This window comes from Oncorhynchus gorbuscha, linkage group LG05 (assembly GCF_021184085.1).
Source record: "Oncorhynchus gorbuscha isolate QuinsamMale2020 ecotype Even-year linkage group LG05, OgorEven_v1.0, whole genome shotgun sequence".
In the NCBI taxonomy this organism is placed as follows: Eukaryota; Metazoa; Chordata; class Actinopteri; order Salmoniformes; family Salmonidae; genus Oncorhynchus; species Oncorhynchus gorbuscha.
Window position 1 is genome coordinate 20,156,843 of NC_060177.1, and position 20,582 is coordinate 20,177,424.

General features: G+C 42.5%; 1 protein-coding gene across 1 annotated transcript; it reads left to right on the forward strand.

The window, feature by feature from the left end:
• The first annotated feature begins 334 nt into the window (after positions 1-334).
• LOC124035642 (anoctamin-9-like) lies at positions 335-19,201 on the forward strand. Its single transcript, XM_046349196.1, has 24 exons — positions 335-547; positions 3,738-3,809; positions 3,953-4,075; positions 4,282-4,424; positions 4,519-4,568; positions 4,670-4,728; positions 4,885-4,964; positions 10,177-10,311; positions 10,459-10,552; positions 10,649-10,709; positions 10,814-10,896; positions 11,140-11,244; positions 11,361-11,525; positions 11,603-11,639; positions 13,416-13,527; positions 14,032-14,089; positions 14,215-14,312; positions 14,577-14,776; positions 14,986-15,138; positions 15,240-15,384; positions 16,794-16,916; positions 17,183-17,276; positions 17,639-17,751; positions 17,903-19,201. The coding sequence occupies exons 1-24, from the start codon at positions 524-526 to the stop codon at positions 17,934-17,936; spliced, it is 2,361 nt and encodes a 786-aa protein (XP_046205152.1). The 5' UTR covers positions 335-523; the 3' UTR covers positions 17,937-19,201.
• Positions 19,202-20,582: the final 1,381 nt, after the last annotated feature.

Consider the following 20,582-nt stretch of genomic DNA (forward strand, 5'->3'; position numbering starts at 1 on the left):
CGTGACTGATGTGAAGCCAATGGGTTATATTACAGTATTTGAAGAATGTGCTTATGAGAATCATAGACATTGCTACGTTCATATCAACTAATTAAATGTATTCGTTGGTTTCACAGATAAGAAAAGTCCATCATTTGCATGCACTTTCAGGAGTAGAGAGATATAAAGAGACTCAGTTTTGGTCACTAACTGTAGACCTATTAAACGATTGCGACTGTCCGATTATGACCAGATGGCCGCATTACTAATCCACCCGAAGCGCTCAATATCAGCGCCTCACCTTTTGAGAAGCATGACGCTACCTACCTGAAAGTAATTGACTCAGAAACGCGGAAGTGAAGTGAACTTATTTTTTTTTAGCTCAGTACAGTAGTTTTTCATATTTTTAGTATAATTAGAGCTCCCCGTCTGTCTGAAGTAGGGGTGAACGTTTCGTGAGTAATGACGACAACGGCGCTCGAACGACAGATGTGAATGGGGATTTTCAATATTCGCTCAATTTGGATATCGAGCGTATTGCAACATGTACTTAATGGATCCAGAGCAGGTGAGGAAGATTATTTATAAACAACTTACCTGCAAACAGTTTAGGAAACATGTTTTCATGTAGCCTACAGTATTTTGAATGAGTATAGAATTTGTTTGACTGAATAATGTCTTTTAAAAATGTTATGCTCATGGATAATGGTAATTAAACTTTTTTAGATAGTTTGAGGTGACGGTCATAGCAGGTTAAAATCTATTTCCGTATAGCTATAACCTGTATCAGACATCTATAAGTTTGTGTGCAAGTATGCTGAGTTGTGTTATGTTACCGTACCAAAAGTGATCTACAGTGCTTTATCTATGAACTAGATGTGGGTCAAACATCAAAACACACCCTAGATCTAGATCGAATCCCTGAGCTGACAAGGTAAACATCTGTTGTTCTGCCCCTGAACAAGGCCGTCATTGTAAATAAGAATTTGTTCTTAGCCGACTTGCCTAGTTAAATCAAATATTACATGTGTTTTATTTGGACTGAGAACACATGACTGTAGCTCATTGTAGCTGACGTTCCCTGAAACTATTTTCTGCCTCACCATGTGCAGTGCCTTTGAAAAGTATGCAGACCCCTTGCCTTTTTTTTAACACATTATGTTACGTTTCAGCATCGAGTCTTCTTGGGTATGATGCTGCAAGCTTGGTACAACTGTATTTGGGGAGTTTCTCCCATTATTCTCTGCAGATCCTCTCAAACTCTGTCAGGTTGGATGGAGTGCGTTTCTGCACAGCTATTTTCAGTTCTCTCCAGAGATGTTAGATCGGGTTCAAGTCCGGGCTCTGGCTGGGACACTCAAGGACATTCAGAGACTTGTCCCAAAGCCACTCCTGCGTTATCTTGGCTGTATGCTTAGGGTCATTGTCATGTTGGAAGGTGAACCTTCACCCCAGTCTGAGGTCCTGAGTGCTCTGGAGCAGGTTTTCGTCAAGGATCTCGCTGTACTTTGCTTTGTTTATCCTTGCCTCGATTCTGACTTGTGTCCCAGTCCCTGCCGCTGAGAAACATCTCCACAGCATTTTTTATTTTTATTTCACCTTTATTTAACCAGGTAGGCTAGTTGAGAACAAGTTCTCATTTACAACTGCAACCTGGCCAAGATAAAGCAAAACAGTGCAACACAAACAACAAAACAGAGTTACACATGGAATAAACAAACGTACAGTCAATAATACAATAGAAAAAAAATCTATATAACGTGTGTGCAAATTAGGGAGGTAAGGCAATAAATAGGCCGTAGTGGCGAAGTAATTACAATTTAGCAATTAAACACTAGAGTGATAGATGTGCAGAAGATTAATGTGCAAGTAGAGGTCCTGGGGTGCAAAGGACCAAAATAATAACAATATGGGGATGAGGTAGTTGGATGGGCTATTTACATGTATGATGCTGCCACCCCCATGCTTCACCGTAGGAATGGTGCCAGGTTTCCTCTAGACGTGACCCTTGGCATTTAGGTCAAAGAGACCAGAGAATCTTGTTTCTCATGGGGTGAGAGTCTTTAGGTGCCTTTTGGCTAACTCCAAGCAGGCTGTCATGTGCCTTTTACTGAGGAGTGGTTTCCTTCTGGCCACTCTACCGTAAAGGCCTGATTGGTGGAGTGCTGGTTGTCCTTCTGTAAGGTTCTCCCATCTCCACAGAGGAACTCTAGAGCTCTGTCAGAGTGACCATTGGCTTCTTAGTCACCTCCCTGACCAAGGCCCTTCTCTCCCCAAGTCTTGGTGGTTCCAAACTTCTTCCATTTAAGAATGATGGAGGCCATTGTGTGCTTGGGGACCTTCAATGTTGCAGACATTTGTTGGTACCCTTCCCCAGATCTGCGCCTCGACACAATCCAGTCTCGGAGCTCTACAGACAATCCCTTTGTCCTCAAGGCTTGGTTTTTGCTCTGACATGCACTGTCAACTGTGGGACCTTATAGACAGGTGTGTACCTTTCCAAATCATGTCCAGTCAATTGAATTTACCACAGGTGGACTCCAAGTTGTAGAAACATCTCAAGGATGATCAATGGAAACAGGATGTACCTGATCTCAATTTCGAGTCTCATAGCAAAGGGGTTGAATACTTATGTAAATAAGGTATTTCTGTTCAAATGTTTTAATAAATTAGCAAAGAATTCTAAAAACCTTTGTCGTTATGGGGTATTGTATGTAGATTGCTGAGGAATTGTTTTTATTTAATCCATTTTAGAACAGGGCTGTAACGTAACAAAATGTGGAAAATGTCAAGTGGTCTGAATACTTTCCGAAGGCACTGTATAGGCTAGATTCATTGCAGCAGCTAAATAAATTAATTATTTAAAAAAATCCCAGACCAACTTAAAATATTTACAGATTTAAAGGTCGCTTATCTGGCCTTTTGTGTTTTAAAGCATAACTTCAACTCATCTAAAGCATGCAGATCTTTGAGAAGTTGTCAGGTCAGCTTTTTACCTTGGACCATGTTTCTCTGAAGAGTGTCTATGATTAATGTGATGCTGAGGCCTGATGTATGACACCATTCCTCTGGCAACCCATGCCATATCCACTACACAGTAACCTACATCAGAGCCAGCCTCCTTTCAATGTTTGCCTGGTCTTCTTGGCTGTGCTCCTGGTGAAACAGGTTATCTCATTAAATCTTCTGCAAACTGCACTAAAGAGGGTAATAGTGGCACACCTCCAAAATATAATCAGTCAAGATTGTATCATATCTCTCGAGACATAGCAGAGCATAGAACTCCCACCCACTGAGTATGAGGAGCAGTCTATGGGATATTTTCACTGACGGGCGTGTTGGAGCATGTCATCTGGAAAATCCTGTGGGAGTCTGGAAGAATGAAAGTGAAAGACTGACAGGCTTTAGAGAGAAACATGCATAACAACAGAGATGGCAAGAGGGATGGCCCAGTTGCCTTTATTTGTTTTACCCCTTTGCTTAGAGATGTGTGTTATTGATATCTCATGGACTGTAACTGTAAAAAGGAATTTGCCTAGTGTCCCTTTTTTCGACACAGGATAGTGAAGCCACAATGACAATTTGGCGATAGTGAATGAAGGCATATCATTGACCATTATGTTAGCTGAGAGGTTCCTTGTGGTCCATGTTGACTGGCACATGCCTGGCAGACCACTTCAGTGAGGTGGGGAGGAGGGCCAGCCCTTGTATCACAAGAGAGATGTCAAATTGTCCCTCTTTGTTACCCTGTGTTTTAGGATGGTATTGAGCTGCAGGAGAGAAACACGGATGGCTTTGACAATACCATGGAGGCATTACTCCCAATTCTGGTGAGACCGCACAACACACACCATCTATTCATTTCACTGCATTCATAACTTAGAGACATACATAGTCATACAGGTGATAATTATTCAAGCTGTTTGTATGACACAGTCCCTAGAATACAGAAAAGCTTGTATGTCTCCCATAGCACCAGCAGAGGACATATGATTATGTTCTAGTTGCTGATGAAGTTGAGGACCAGGATCACCCAAAGTTTCTGAAGCAGGTGGCTTTTATTGACCACCTGAGGAAGAAAAACATGAAAGTAACAGTGAGTTTGTGACTTGATTAAATCACGTTTAAATTCCATATGGAGTGATGTTGAGGCAATGTTACTTTATTGGGTTGTGTACAATGTTTTATTGGGATGTGTACAACTGTAGAAAATGTGTGACATTTATACTGTAACATCATGGCCAATCTTCTCAAAATGAACCTGGTTCAATGCTCATCATGAACTTTGCCTTTTTGTGTCAGAAAATCGTTCATGATGACAAGGTGTTTTATGGTGTCCGGGCCCCAAAGGAGATCTTTGACAAGTACAGGTACCTACTAAAGGTGTCTGATGCTTGCAACTGGAGCGGCGACCGGAAATGTGTCATCATCCCTCACTCCACCAGGTGAGATGCATTGAACTCTCACTCTTGCCATTCCATATGCAAATAACGTTAACTTCCAACATGTCCTCTTACCTTCTTCCTGTTTTTCTTTCAGAATCAGAGTAGTGCATTACATCCTACACCACACCCATATCAACACAGGAGGTATGTGAAGTGCTCCCTCCATTGATCTCTTTAGCAACATATTTGTCCCTGACTTCAATTGTTCTGCACTCCTAACCCTCTTTTTAATTTAAACACAACAGAGAACCTCAGAGAGCTCCAGGAGAAGGGTGTCTTTGAGGCCGCGTTCTGCCTGCATGAGGTAAAAAAAACAGACATCATTATTTGTATACCTGATTGCTTGTTCAATTTTGAGGGGCATTGTAGCTGTTTATGTCTTATATGATCGTAAGTAGCCCATATGAAAATCATTGATGTGAAATACGTCTACAGTATGAGCCTCTTTCTGTTTTTATAGAGGAACAAGCAAAAGGTGTTGAAGCAAAAGTGGGCACGATGGTCTGCTCTCTGTATGACCCAGCCTGTCGATGATGTCAGGTAAGACCTTCTATATATCCTGCTGTGTTTCTGTGTCTTTTGGTTTCACAGTGGCCTTTCCTCAATTGGATTTACTCAACTCTTGCATCCTCTCACCTCCATCCTCTCTGGCCTCCTTTTGAAAAAGGTCATAGGTAATCAAGGAGATGAGGAAAAGTGGACAAAATTGTGCTTGTAATTAATGAGACTCCTTGTCATTTACATTTACATTTAAGTAATTTAGCAGACGCTCTTATCCAGAGCGACTTACAAATTGGTGCATTCACCTTATGACATCCAGTGGAACAGCCACTTTACAATAGTGCATCTAAATATTTTAAGGGGGGTGAGAAGGATTACTTTATCCTATCCTAGGTATTCCTTAAAGAGGTGGGGTTTCAGGTGTCTCCGGAAGGTGGTGATAGACTCCGCTGTCCTGGCGTCGTGAGGGAGTTTGTTCCACCATTGGGGGGCCAGAGCAGCGAACAGTTTTGACTGGGCTGAGCGGGAACTGTACTTCCTCAGTGGTAGGGAGGCGAGCAGGCCAGAGGTGGATGAACGCAGTGCCCTTGTTTGGGTGTAGGGCCTGATCAGAGCCTGGAGGTTCTGAGGTGCCGATCCCCTCACAGCTCCGTAGGCAAGCACCATGGTCTTGTAGTGGATGCGAGCTTCAACTGGAAGCCAGTGGAGAGAGCGGAGGAGCGGGGTGACGTGAGAGTACTTGGGAAGGTTGAACACCAGACGGGCTGCGGCGTTCTGGATGAGTTGTAGGGGTTTAATGGCACAGGCAGGGAGCCCAGCCAACAGCGAGTTGCAGTAATCCAGACGGGAGATGACAAGTGCCTGGATTAGGACCTGCGCCGCTTCCTGTGTGAGGCAGGGTCGTACTCTGCGGATGTTGTAGAGCATGAACCTACAGGAACGGGCCACCGCCTTGATGTTAGTTGAGAACGACAGGGTGTTGTCCAGGATCACGCCAAGGTTCTTAGCGCTCTGGGAGGAGGACACAATGGAGTTGTCAACCATGATGGCGCGATCATGGAACGGGCAGTCCTTCCCCGGGAGGAAGAACAGCTCCGTCTTGCCGAGGTTCAGCTTGAGGTGGTGATCCGTCATCCACACTGATATGTCTGCCAGACATGCAGAGATGTGATTCGCCACCTGGTCATCAGAAGGGGGAAAGGAGAAGATTAATTGTGTGTCGTCTGCATAGCAATGATAGGAGAGACCATGTGAGGTTGTGACAGAGCCAAGTGACTTGGTGTATAGCGAGAATAGGAGAGGGCCTAGAACAGAGCCCTGGGGACACCAGTGGTGAGAGCGTGGTGAGGAGACGTGGTGAGGAGACAGGTAGGACGCAATTGGGCTGCCCAACCAGAGGGTGGAGAGGAGGATCTGCCACCTGGTCTAGAACACATATGTCAGAGTCAAGACCTTTTTACGTCTTGAGGTAGGGCACCCGCAATCTTTTACACGCACCAATACGTGGGTGACGCACCGAGCAGTAGGCTGCTTCATTTCAATATTTATTGGCAGAGCATGCCAGATACCCATCAAAAATGGCAAAACGGGAGAGGGTGGTGGGAGTCGGAGTATTTGTTCACGGATCTGATGGTTCACTGAAAGTATAATCTGAAGGAAACAGCACGACAAAAACAAGAATATGGACATGGAACAAAGGCTACAAAAGAACACAAATATCTGTTCAAAAAAGCCAAATCACAAGGCCAGGCTGCAAGGCCAGTTTTATTTTGGCAGAAGAGATCGCTAAATCAGCCCGGCCATTTACGGAGGGGGATTTCATCAAAAACTGCATGATTAAAGTTTGTGACGGGAAAAAAAGATGCAAGAAACACCATTGGAAAACCAGTTGTCCATCAATCTAAAAGAGCAGGTGAGCTGATATTCAGCTTATCATTGTCATCATACACCAGGACAGAGGAGTTTTTGGCGTCCTGCATGGCACAACTACGGGGCATGAAAGCCTTGAAAATGGAGCATTTAATGAGCATCATCACAGCTTATCATTGCATACACCAGTTAACTTTATCAGAGCCAAGCCAAAGGTTTGAATCACCGCCAGTTCAAGGCATTTCTGACGGAGTTAGAAACGGAGCATGGTGATTTGCCTTATCACACAGAGGTGCGATGGCTAAGCCAGGGAAAGGTGCTTCAAAGATGTTTCGAGCTTCGTGAGGAGATTTGTCTGTTCTTGGACAGCAAAGGGAAAGACACAACACAACTCCGAGACTAAATGTTTCTGTGTGAAATGGCTTTTCTGTGTGACATTACGAGTCATCTGAATGCAATGAACTTGCAGCTGCAGGGTCGGGATCGTGTCATCTCTGATATGTACAGTACAGTGAAGGCATTTAAAACCAAACTGACTCTGTGGGAGACGCAGATGCGGAAAGAAAATTTGAGCCACTTTCCCAGCTGCCAGACCATGAAAGAGAAGCTCTCTACCAGTGCGTTCCCGAGCGCACAGTTGGCTGATAAAATAGGTATGCTTGCCGCTGACTTTCGACGCCGATTTGCTGACTTTGAAGCACAAAAAAGCAGGTTGGAACTGCTCGGTAACCCATTTGCTGTTGACGTGGAAAGCTCACCACCAAACCTCCAAATGGAGTTGATTGACCTCCAATGCAATGATGCACTGAGGGCAAAATATGCGGCAGTGGGTGCTGCGGAGTTCGCCCGTTTCCTCCCCGACACAATGCCCCAGCTGCGCATCCAGGCTGCTCAAACGTTGTCTATGTTTGGCAGCACATACCTGTGTGAACAACTGTTTTCTTTGATGAACTTGAACAAAACATCACACAGAAGTCGACTTACTGCTGAACACCTCCACTCAATTCTGAGGATTTCCTCAGCTCAGAGCCTTACCCCGAACATTGATGAACTTGTGGAAAAGATGGGACACCACCAAGTATCACCCTCAACCTCAAACAAGTGAACATTACTGTGCAATCACATATTTAGAGTTTTTACTCAGTTCAAGTTTAAAAGTTCAAGTTTAATATTTGTTTTCACTGCATGTTACTTCTCCTTAAACAAAGTGTTGTTTTTGATTAATAGATTTTTGCACTTTATTTTATTGTATTTCAATCCAATTATATTTTAAAAATATTTCAGTTGAGTGGATGATAGAAAATTGCTATTATTGTTTTTTTCTTTGAAGTAAATTTAGCCCACTTTTGCTAAAATAGAAAATATAGGCTACTGATGGTGCCTTGAATACCGGTTTCTTTCATTTAATGTTCATGTTATGGGGATTTTTATATAAAGGAAATTTGTCTTTTGTGTCTGTTGAAAATTAAAGATTACTGACAGAGCCATAAGAAAATATTGCTTTATTTATCTGATCATATTGGAATATATTTGTTAGGTTTTCAGTAGGTTCAATTAGGTTCACTAGACTATATGCGTCATTTAAAAATCTTTCAATGAACATTCGAACAGTCCGGCCCTCGGCTTGTAGCTAAATTTTTTATTTGGCCCTCCGTCCATTTGACTTTGACACCCCTGGTCTAGAAGGATGAGAGCAGAGGAGAGAGAGTTAGCTTTAGCAGTGCGGAGCGCCTCCGTGATACAGAGAAGAGCAGTCTCAGTTGAATGACTAGTCTTGAAACCTGACTGATTTGGATCAAGAAAGTAATTCTGAGAGAGATAGCGGGAGAGCTGGCCAAGGACGGCACGTTCAAGAGTTTTGGAGAGAAAAGAAAGAAGGGATACTGGTCTGTAGTTGTTGACATCGGAGGGATCGAGTGTAGGTTTTTTCAGAAGGGGTGCAACTCTCGCTCTCTTGAAGACGGAAGGGACGTAGCCAGCGGTCAGGGATGAGTTGATGAGCGAGGTGAGGTAAGGGAGAAGGTCTCCGGAAATGGTCTGGAGAAGAGAGGAGGGCATAGGGTCAAGCGGGCAGGTTGTTGGGCGGCCGGCCGTCACAAGACGCGAGATTTCATCTGGAGAGAGAGGGGAGAAAGAGGTCAGAGCACAGGGTAGGGCAGTGTGAGCAGAACCAGCGGTGTCGTTTGACTTAGCAAACGAGGATCGGATGTCGTCGACCTTCTTTTCAAAATGGTTGACGAAGTCATTTGCAGAGAGGGAGGAGGGGGGTGGAGGAGGATTCAGGAGGGAGGAGAAGGTGGCAAAGAGCTTCCTAGGGTTAGAGGCAGATGCTTGGAATTTAGAGTGGTAGAAAGTGGCTTTAGCAGCAGAGACAGAGGAGGAAAATGTAGAGAGGAGGGAGTTAAACGGATGCCAGGTCCGCAGGGAGGCGAGTTTTCCTCCATTTCCGCTCGGCTGCCCGGAGCCCTGTTCTTGTCCAATAGCACATTGACGAAAATTACGCTTACAGGGTGGAATCCCCAAGTAAATGTATACAGTGATTAAAATAAATGTAGCTAGCTAGTTGTGCAAGACGTTGTAGATAAATGATCAATAGAATATTGTTATGAAATGTTTACATGCTTTTCTCCTTAAGAAAATAGCTGATTTCAAACTGAGTGCGGAAGATTAAAACTCTTCCGCAAAGCAATCATGTAGAATTAATTTGTGCTTCCATTACAAAAGGATGCTATCAAGGAAGGGAGGACCATCTTCAGTTTGCCTACAAAAAATTGTCGCTCTCCTTGACCACTTATCGGTTTCCAAGTCAACGAGGAGAGAGGACTGGGGAGAGAGGGTGGAGAACAGACTTTTGCCCAATGAAGAAAAGGCCTATTTCTCTCGCCCAATGAAGAAAAGGCCTATTTCTCTCGCTTTCAAAGCAATTAACTCTGTTACCAAGAAGTATGCCAGCTAGTGGTTATATCCACACAGAACTTTGGGTTTGCCGATGCAGCTAAACGTGATGTGCTTACCTAAAGCAGGATTTCCCAAACTCGGTCCTGGGCCCGCCCCTGGGTGCTCGTTTCGTTTTTTTCCCTAGCACCACACAGCTGATTCAAATAACCAACTCATCATCAAGCTTAGTTTAAACCAGCTAAGAACAGCCCTTAGCTATGGTATATTGGCCATATACCACACCCCCTCATGCCTTATTGCTTAAATATACAGCATGCAAATGGCAATACAACATGTAATTTACCTCAGTCATGTGAAAGGGAAATTATCAAGATAAACTACATGTTAATTAAATATTTATTTTGATCCCCCTGGAAACCTAGTAAGGGGTGTCAACTGAAAAGAAATGTAATTTTCCTGGTTTGCATGTATCTATGTCTGTCAGGAGTTACTTTGGAGAGAAGGTGGCTCTGTATTACCTGTGGTTGGGCTGGTACACCATCCTGCTGGTCCCTGCAGCCATTCTGGGTGTGATTGTGTTCCTGTATGCACTGGCTTTCTTCAACACCAGCCCCCTCATGTGAGTTGACAGGCCCACTGAGCCAAATTCTTTATTAAGCTGATTGGTGCTGACATTTTAGTAGGAATAAAAAATTGGTTACATGGCGTTGCTCCTCTTTAAAACTCATGTGTTTCTGAAGGTGCATTGTGTGTCTTCATATTACAGAAAAGAGGTCTGTGAGTCTGACACTGTTATGTGCCCGAGGTGTGACAAGTGGTGTCCAGTATGGCAGCTGCGTGACACCTGTACCTATGCCAAGGTAACTCATGTCATTCTACCATACTGCATTGCAAACTTTACTATTTAAAAAAATAGTTAATTAAGTTTGTATGTTCAAAATGTGTCTTGTGTGCAGGTGAGTCATCTGTTTGACAATGAGGGGACGGTGTTCTTTGCTATGTTCATGGCAGTGTGGGGTAAGTCTCTCACACAGGATAAAACTGATTCTTTCCACCCAATACATTTTTAATTCAGATAAATCTAGACATTGTTATGACTCATGCCCTTCTTATTTTTCCAGCTACCATTTTTCTGGAGCTGTGGAAGAGACACAAAGCAACATTTGTGTCTAAATGGAAAGTCTTTGACTGGTGTGAGGAAGAGGTATGGCTTCACTTAGGCTTAAGAAACCATTATATGTCTGGATATACTGTATACTATAGGATGTTTTTAGCATGGTTTAGGTTGTCTGTTACTCATTCATATTACCCAATAATATGCTCTTTCAAATAACTAAAATAATGTCCCATTGATTACTGTCATCTTATGGTAGTGATCCATTGTGTGATTGATATGACCACAGACCTCTGTGGTATAATCCTGAATATTGTTCCATCTGGCCTGCAGGAGGAGCTCATCCTGGGAGTAGTCAATGATCCAGACTGCCATCCCAAAGCGTTTCGCCATTCTTATCTGCGCAGCACTCTAGTTCTGGTGCTGGTCACTCTCATGGTCAGTCACTCAGTACCATATTGAAACAGACGTAGCAATTTTCATCCTGGGCTATACCTGTGTTTAGCTCCGGTTCAGTCATTGTTGTCCTCTCACTGTGTGTGTTCTTTTACCAGTTGGTTCTGATCATCGGGCTAACCCAGGCTCTGGTGGTGTTCCGTGTGGTTGCTGCTGTGCTGTTGTCAGAGGGAACATGGGTTTTTGTAAAGGACCATGCCAACACTGTAGCAGTAATGCTGGGTGCTGTACTACACTACTTCACCATGCAAGTTATGACCAGAGTAAGTTCAACCAGCAACCCCTCTAAGTCATGTAGACCTGCACAGTCCCTAACTCTTCTCCTGTCTTACCCGGATAGGTCAACAAGGCCGTGGCCTTCAAGCTGTGTGAGATAGGTGAGTCTGAAGAGGGAACATCTTCATTTGGATGAGCAGAACATATGTTTGCATTGAACATTTTCATTTACAATCAAACATGTGCAGTTGAAGATGGATGTTTACATACACCTTAGCCAAGTACATTTGAACTCAGTTTTTCACAATTTCTGACATTTAATCCTAGTAAACATTCCCTGTATTAGGTCAGTTAGGATCACCACTTTATTTTAAGAATGTGAAATGTCAGAATAATAGAGAATGATTTATTTCATCTTTTATTTCTTTCATCACATTCCCAGTGGGTCAGAAGTTTACATGCACTCAATTAGTATTTGGTAGCATTGCCTTTAAATTGTTTAACTTCGGTCAAGTGTTTCGGATAGCCTTCCACAAGCTTCCCACAATAAGTTGGGTGAATTTTGGCACATTCCTCCTGACAGAGCTGGTGTAACTGAGTCAGGTTTGTAGGCCTCCTTGCTTGCACATGCTTTTCCAGTTCTGCCCACAAATGTTCTATAGGATTGAGGTCAGGACTTTGTGATGGCCAATACCTTGACTTTGTTGTCCTTAAGCCATTTTGTCACAAATTTGGAAGTATGCTTTGGGTCATTGTCCATTTGGAAGACCCATTTGCGAGCAAGCTTTAACTTCCTAACTGATGTCATGTGATGTTGCTTCAATATATCCACATCATTTTCCTGTCTCATGATGCCATCTATTTTGTGAAGTGTACCAGTCCCTCCTGCAGCAAAGCACCCCCAAAACATGATGCTGCCACCCCCGTGCTTCACGGTTGGGAAGGTGTTCTTCAGCGTGCAAACCTCCCCCTTTTTCCTCCAAATATAATGATGGTCACTATGGCCAAACAGTTATATTTTTGTTTCATCAGACCAGAGGACATTTCTCCAAAAAGTACGATCTTTGTCCCCATGTCCAGTTGAAAACCGTAGTCTGGCTTTTTTATGGCGGTTTTGCAGCAGGTCTTTGCTGAGCAGCCTTTCAGGTTATGTCGATATAGGACTCATTTTACTGTGGATATAGATACTTTTGTACCCGTTTCCTCCAGCATCTTCACAAGGTCCTTTGCTGCTGTGCTGGGATTGATTTGCACTTTCCGCATCAAAGTACATTCATCTCTAGGAGGCAGAACGCGTCTCCTTCCTAAGCGGTATGACAGCTGTGTGGTCCCACGGTGTTTATACTTGCGTACTATTGTTTGTACAGATGAATGTGGTACCTTTAGGCGTTTGGAAATTGCTCCCAAGGATGAACCAGCCTTGTGAAGGTCTACAATTTTGGCTTGGCTGATTTCTTTTGCTTTTCCTGATGTCAAGCAAAGAAGCACTGAGTTTGAAAGGTAGCCCTTGAAATACATCCACAGGTATACCTCCAATTGATTCAGATTATGTCAATTAGCCTATCAGAAGCTTCAAAAGCCATGACATCATTTTCTGTAGTTTTCCAATCTGTTTAAAGGCACAGTCAACTTAGTGTATGCAAACTTCTGAACCACTGGAATTGTGATACAGTGAAATAGTCTGTCCAAACAATTCTTGGAAAAATTACTTGTGTCATGCACATAGTAGCTGTCCAAACCGACTTGCCAAAACTATAGTTTGTTAACAAGACATTTGTGGAGTGGATGAAAAATATGTTTTAATGACTCCAACCTAAGTGTATGTATTATATTATAACTTCAACTGTACATGTTCATCACTGTCATTCTATCAGATGGAATTGTACTTAACTTATTTCACTGACTCACTTAGCTAATATTGCTGCTTTTGCCTGCAGAGAAGACACAGTCGCGTGCAGCCACTGAGAGGAGCTTCACTGTCAAGATGTTTACCTTCCAGTTCTTCACCCTCTTCTCCTCGCTCGTATATGTGGCATTTTTCCTGGGCAGGTACTGAGTGCAACGTGTGTGTGTAGTATTAATATTTGATCGGGCTGACGGTACATGGGGCTCCCGAGTGGCACAGCAGTCTAAGGCACTGCATCTCAGTGCTAGAGGTGTCACTACAGAACCTGGTTTGATCCCATGCTGTATCACAACCGGCCGTGTTTGGGAGTCCCATAGGGCGGCGCCCAGCGTCATCCGGGTTAAGGTTTAGCCGGGGTAGGCCGTCATTGTAAATAAGATTTTTTTCTTAACTGACTTGCCTAGTTAAATCAAATAAATAAAAGATGGCAGACTAGCCTAAAACCAAGGGGAAAACTGTTGGTAAAGCACTGCTCTGTGTCAGCTGTCATGGGCAGCCAAGCTGTATGGAGAAGGTGCTTTCTGTATCCACAAGTGTCCATGTATCTTGAAATGTTTGAGTCCTGAACCATAAATGTGTAAGTATTTGAAATGTTTATGCATATGTGCTTACATTTAATGAATCTAACACGTTGTTCTCGTGCATAGGATAAATGGTCGCCCAGGCAGCTATGTTCGTATTTTTGGTAAATGGAGATTGGAGGAGGTGGGTAGCTCATCACTATTATATATATTTTTTTAAGTATTACTTAACATGGGATTATGACATGGTTGAATGGTTTGGATTGTCTTTAGACTGTTGCCATATCTGCCTTTTCCTGTCCTTGCCAGTGTCATCCCAGTGGCTGCCTCACTGACCTCTTCATTCAAATGGCCGTCATCATGGTGCTCAAACAGACACTGAATAACATCTTTGAGTTTACTGTGCCGTAAGTACAATATATAGCTATGGTTTTCTACCTGCTTAACATAGATACATTCTGAGGAAATTAATAGGTTGAATAAGCCCTTTGATGTGTTGAGTAAGCTTTTGGTAATTCAAATAAACATTTGACTGTCAGTCAGATGATTAAAAACCCCATGTAAATATGAATTCTAGTTAATGAATTGAATTCATTCTAATGAACCGAATTGGACATCCAAAGTGGAGCATCATACTTTCTCACTTTAGGTTGTCCTATGTTGTTCTGCAGCTGGTTCAAGAGTTACTTCAAAAGGACTACAACTAAGAAGCTGGAAAGGAAGTGTGGCGACTGCTACAAAAATGCATGTCGCGAAGAGGAGAGGAGGGGCCATGACCCATGTGATATCTGCAAGCTGCATGATTGGCTGCGCAACTACGATCTGAATGACGTAAACTTTTTCAGTCTCTTCAATGAGTTTCTGGAAATGGGTACGTCACATTAACAAGTCACTACCTTCCATGGATGTCTCAGTCCAAAGTCTTCATTTATTTCACCGAAGTGATTCTATCTCTCTCTTACACTGTGATTCATGGTTTCTTTTATGTTCAATGTTTCTGCCCAGTTGTTTTTATTGACTTCCCAATCTCCTGTGTTGAATATTAAATCTCTGTTGTGTTATTACACTCTTCTCATGCAGTTCTTCAGTTCAGTTTCACCACCATCTTTGTGGCGGCCTTCCCTCTGGCCCCTCTACTGGCCCTCATCAACAATATCTTTGAGATCCGTCTGGATGCCATCAAGATGGTCAGCTTGGAACGCAGATTAGTCCCCAAGAAAACCAATAATATTGGTGAGTTAATCAGTATATGCAAAAGCTTGTGCATCTCTGGTAAACTCCTTACCATGTTTTTGTTGGGGCTTGTATGCTCATCCCATAATATGATTTCTCAGGTATATGGATCAAAGTTCTGGAAGCTATTGGTGTTCTGGCTGTCATTGCCAATGGGCTAGTCATTGGGGTGTCCTCAGACTTCATCCCTCGGCTGGTCTATCGCTATCACTACGGACCCTGTGCCAATGGAGAAGAAGATGTACAGTAAGTTGTACTCTAGCACATTGTGCAGTGACTGGTGCATGAGTTGCACCTACAGTAGAGTAGACCTCTCACACATGGTCTGGACTCTTAAAACAATGAATGCCATAGTAATAATGTAGATAATGTCATCTGATAGACTACATTCGAGCCTCCTGAGTGGTGCACTACAGACCCTGGTTTGGTCCCGGACTGTGTCGCAACCGGCCGCGACCGGGAGAACCATGAGGCGGCGCACAATTGGCCCAGCGTCATCCGTGTTAGGGGAGGGTTTGGCCGGCCGGGATGTCCTTGTCCCATCACGCTCTAGCGACTCCTGTGGCGGGCCGGGCGCATGCACGATGACACGGTTGCAAGTTGTACGGCGTTTCCTCCCACACATTGGTGCGGCTGGTTTCCGGGTTAAGCGAGCAGTGTGTCAAGAAGCAGAGCGGCTTGGCAGGGTCGTGTTTCGGAGGACACATGGCTCTCGACCTTCGCCTCTCCCAAGTCCATACGGGAGTTGCAGCGATTGGACAAGACTGTAACTACCGATTTTGATATCACGAAAATTGGGGAGAAAAATCAAATAAAGACTACATTCGCTACTGTCTCTCTATTGAAACTGTTCCAAAGGCAGAGTTCAACAGTTCCCTAGTTTAGTCTTCATTGGCATAAGTAACCATGCTGTGGGTAAACACTGGTGGCAGATGTCAAGGACATCCTAAAGTTGTAATAATACTGACTCACCATGTTATCATGTGACTATTTGTTTGCCCTTCAAGCTGGTTGTGTAAAAGCCTCTCCAAATTCCAAGACAAATTAACATGGAAATGTCAAATCAAATCAAATTTTATTTGTCACATACACATGGTTAGCAGATGTTAATGCGAGTGTAGCGACATGCTTGTGCTTCTAGTTCCGACAATGCAGTAATAACCAACAAGTAATCTAACTAACAATTCCAAAACTACTGTCTTATACACAGTGTAAAGGGATAAAGAATATTTACATAAAGATATATGAATGAGTGATGGTACAGAGCAGCATAGGCAAGATACAGTAGATGGTATCGAGTACAGTATATAAATATGAGATGAGTATGTAAACAAAGTGGCATAGTTAAAGTGGCTAGTGATACATGTATTACATAAGGATGCAGTCGATGATATAGAGTACAGTATATACGTATGCATATGAGATGAATAATGTAGGGTATGTAACATTATATAAGGTTGCACTGTTTAAAGTGGCTAGTGATATATTTCCAATTATGATTTTGTAAGCTAAGCTTAGTTGCTAAGTTGTATGTTTTGTGTTGATTCATGGGGCATTACTTTTTGGGTTCTCTAAACAGTTAGCTGCATAAAACCTCGTGAGTTGGAGAAGGGTTTGTTTTTATATGACCATAATCCCTTTTCCGCCCCTTATAGCTGTATGAAGGGCTATATCAACGACACCCTATCCACTGCTCAGATAACAGACCTGAATGTGCGGAAGGACTTTTCCCCCAGTCAACTGATCACAGAGAGCGGCTTCAATGTTACACAATGCAGGTGGGCATCTGTGAGGCACAACTAGGTCACTACAGAAGCTACTATTTACCAAAGCCTGGCTCAACCCTACTGCCCATCTCTGAATTTCACTGTTTATATTAACTGAGTGTTTGAATAATAATCAGAAACCAAAGCAACTAATTCTCCTCAGGCATCCATACATGTAGCTAGAGTCTATGCAGTCACAAACAGAAAAGAAAACAGTCCATTGATAACAGTAGTTGTTGCGAGAGATTGTTGATGGTGAAACTGGTGTGTGTTCCCAGCTATAAAGACTACAGAAATGATGTTGACTACAGCCTCACCTCCCAGTTCTGGCTCATCATGGCTGTACGCTTTGCCTTCGTCGTCCTATTTGAGGTATGTCTTTCTTTGCGACTGTATATTTACGTCGAACTACTTACTACTTACATTATTTTCAGTTTAGTTTTGGCACATCAGGAATCACTGAATTCCATGTTATTGATTTTAATTAAGCTCTGCACCCATGATCCAATCAAACATTATTTAAAATTGTGACACTTTACAATAAAACTAAAGATGTAAAAGCAAACACAAAGGATGTCTAAAACTATAAAATCACTTGTTAAAGGCCAAGCTAAAAAGATGAGTTTAGGGTTTTGTCAAAACCTTATCCTTGCAACTCCAAATGGACATTGTGCAATGCCAAATATCATGGATATGATTGAACAAGCCTGTCTGTCTTTCACCTCTATCTGTAGCATGTAGTGGTCATCTTTAAATGTATTGCTGCCTGGTTTGTGCCTGACTCCCCCATGCTGGTGATGAATGACAGACTGAAGGATAAACTCAGTAGGCTCAAAGAGGAACTGCAGTGAGTTAAAACATATGGCTATAGACTACCACAATATTCCTTGTATGAACATGTATGATTTAAGTGTTGCCGTACTTCATCTGCATGGAACTTATTATCACCATAGTGATTTCTATGATCGGATTAAAACTAATGTTGTCTGTGTTGACAGGGATATGAAGTACAGCCAGTCCACAGATGTGTGATGACAACAATGGAGGGACATCCTGAGGCATGACACATGACTTTGAAGCCTTGAAAAAGACACATTAAAAGTGATGCCCTCTGCACTGACCTGAGATCAGCATCTTACAGAATAGTTAGCGCCTGGTCACTATGAGAGGTAGGACAGCCCCATCTCCCAACACCTCTGCGCTTTCTCCCACATTGTCAACGCACTGTTTATACCTGTGTGATTAATGGCCACCCGTGGCGCATGCGAGGGTATCTTGATAGCCGATCGGGGTGACAAGTTTCTACGAGGATTAAACGGCATTTCACATATAAGCAAGTGTACCCCAATATAAATGAAGCAATATACTGACAGACTAACCCCAGATACCAGACGCCAAACCACAACTGGGGTTCATAAGAAGAGGTCCATATAACATTGTATTTTCTTGAATGACCAATGACCCAGCAGTAGCCTCAGCCGAGTCCCCAACAACCAGATGTTCCGGTTTTCAGGGGAAATGGAAAGAGAGTCTGTGACTTAACTTCCGCTTTTGGACGTTAACAAGGCGACACTCCATCTTAACTCCTCCTCCACATTTACTGGATTGGTTGAACAGTGCAGAAGATAACGTTTTTTTTTCTTCTCGTCAAGACCAGGGGATCTAGTTTCAGGCATTTATTTTTCCTAATCAAAAGGGGACCATCGCAGTCTCTCAGAAGTTTGGTTGGTGCGTAAAACGTGTGAAATCAGATAAATAAAAAGGTGTGATGGATCCGTACACCAAACATGTTTTGACTGCATCAGGGATAGTGTAAAGGTTTTTCGACTTTGCAGACTTCTTCAGTGTGTAGATTTATTTTATGCCTGCTCCATTAGGTTAACCTAGCAGGGATACCTATACAGTAACATAGTTTGGGTTAATTTTGTTTCACAAACTGTACATGCTATACAAATGGAAAACCTGAGTTTAAATGTATTGACTCCCCTACTCTGGCCAATATTCATGTTTTACAAAGAACTGCGGTAGTTTTATTTTGGAAAGGGTGTAACAACCTGTTTTGCAAATACTGTACTGATGTTTCCTGTTTACATGCTTTTAGTAACCTCAATGTTCTCTCAACATAAAGAATCACAAAATGTGAATAATGTAATTTAGCTTTGAAATATTCATATCTTTGTTATATAATTATGCATCTCTTAACTTTACATTTAATCCACTGCATTAATTCTTTATTTGAAATGATATTTGGGAGAATTGTGTTATTGCTTTTTAAATTCAAACATAGGGTCGCTTCATGTTGTGTGTATGAGTGATTTTACTCTCAGCTGAATGTGTACTTGAGGAAAAAAATACCTTTTACATTAGGTCAGGTAAATAAAATAAAGAGAGAGATGTTATAGAGACAATTGGTCCATTAGACGGTTGCTATGAAACAACCCTCTATGACCATAATGTCTGTATACCACAAGAGGGCAGAGTGGTCTTCTCTCCTACAGCCCAAAGTTATATACAGCACTAAACTACATAACCTACCTTGTGTAAACCGTTTTGGTGAAGGAAAATGAAAGGGCTCATCTACATGGTCTGCTTAAAGCAGTTCCTAACTACATGTCATCTTATTGTAGATGAAACTATTCTATCCATGTCCCCTGGCCTGTCATTTCATTGAGAGTTCCTCCCCTCTATTAGAGTTAAACCAAAAATATTCTCAGTGTTCCAATAACATAAATCCTCTTAGTGGGTTCACTTCATATCTGGAATGCATTCCGTGAGGTTGCAGAAATACTAACGTAACACTTTTGTTCTTATTTTAAAAACGTAATGTTTGTGTGGACATAGACTAACTCATGGTTGAACAGTTCATCACAATCTTCCTTTCTCTATTCTTAACTTTTGTTTCTCACTAAAACTCTCTAAGCCCCCTCTCTGCTGACTCTCTCTGGTCTCCCTCTGCTGACTCTGATCTCAGAGGAGATAAAACCAAGCCAGATCCTACTGTCTGCATTCCAAGGCTTTCTCCATTCCCTTTATAAAGAGGGTTGTTATAGCCTGTGTCTTTGCTCTTCATCTGGTCCTTTTACTCCCCCACCATTTCCCATGACTTCCCGGAGAACCTTACCCTCTCACCACAGTTCATACCTCATAGTGTGCTGCCAGACTGAGGAACAGTATCTGTAAACTTAAACACGCCCTGTTTGGCCTGCTGCCAATGAGAACAATTCCTCCCACAAGAGAAGGCAGAGTACAGGGAGCCCAAATGCTTCAGAGGAAACTCCGTACTATGTGCATGTAATTCAAATGACCAAGTAAAAAAGTGAAAACAGAAGTTCCCTTGAATTTGATTGTATCTTTAGAATGCAATCATGTATCATGCCAAATCATTTAAATTAAACTATTACTTATGAGAAGCAATTCAACTCACATACTGTAACCTAACACCTCACATACTGTAACCTAACACAGTCGGAGCTAGCCCACGTAGATGAATAATGCAGAGAAGTAATGACCTGTGTGTGCAGTGGTCTCAGAGTTGGGTTAACTCCCTGTATCAGACACCTCCAACTCGTCTATGCTTCACTCAGACATACATCAATGTGTCAGAGGTCATACTGAGTAGTACTGTAAAGTCTGTTTCCATATTCAGCACTTTATTTAGGCGTCATTATTACAAATTGC

What these genes read in the sequence shown, in the direction of transcription:
- LOC124035642 (XM_046349196.1), top strand. Translation starts at nt 524, where the DNA reads ATGTACTTAATGGATCCAGAGCAG. An exon ending in CAGCCTGTCGATGATGTCAG is followed by an intron (nt 4,965 to 10,176) that starts GTAAGACCTTCT and finishes TATGTCTGTCAG; the next exon opens with GAGTTACTTTGGAGAGAAGG. An exon ending in TTGACTGGTGTGAGGAAGAG is followed by an intron (nt 10,897 to 11,139) that starts GTATGGCTTCAC and finishes TCTGGCCTGCAG; the next exon opens with GAGGAGCTCATCCTGGGAGT.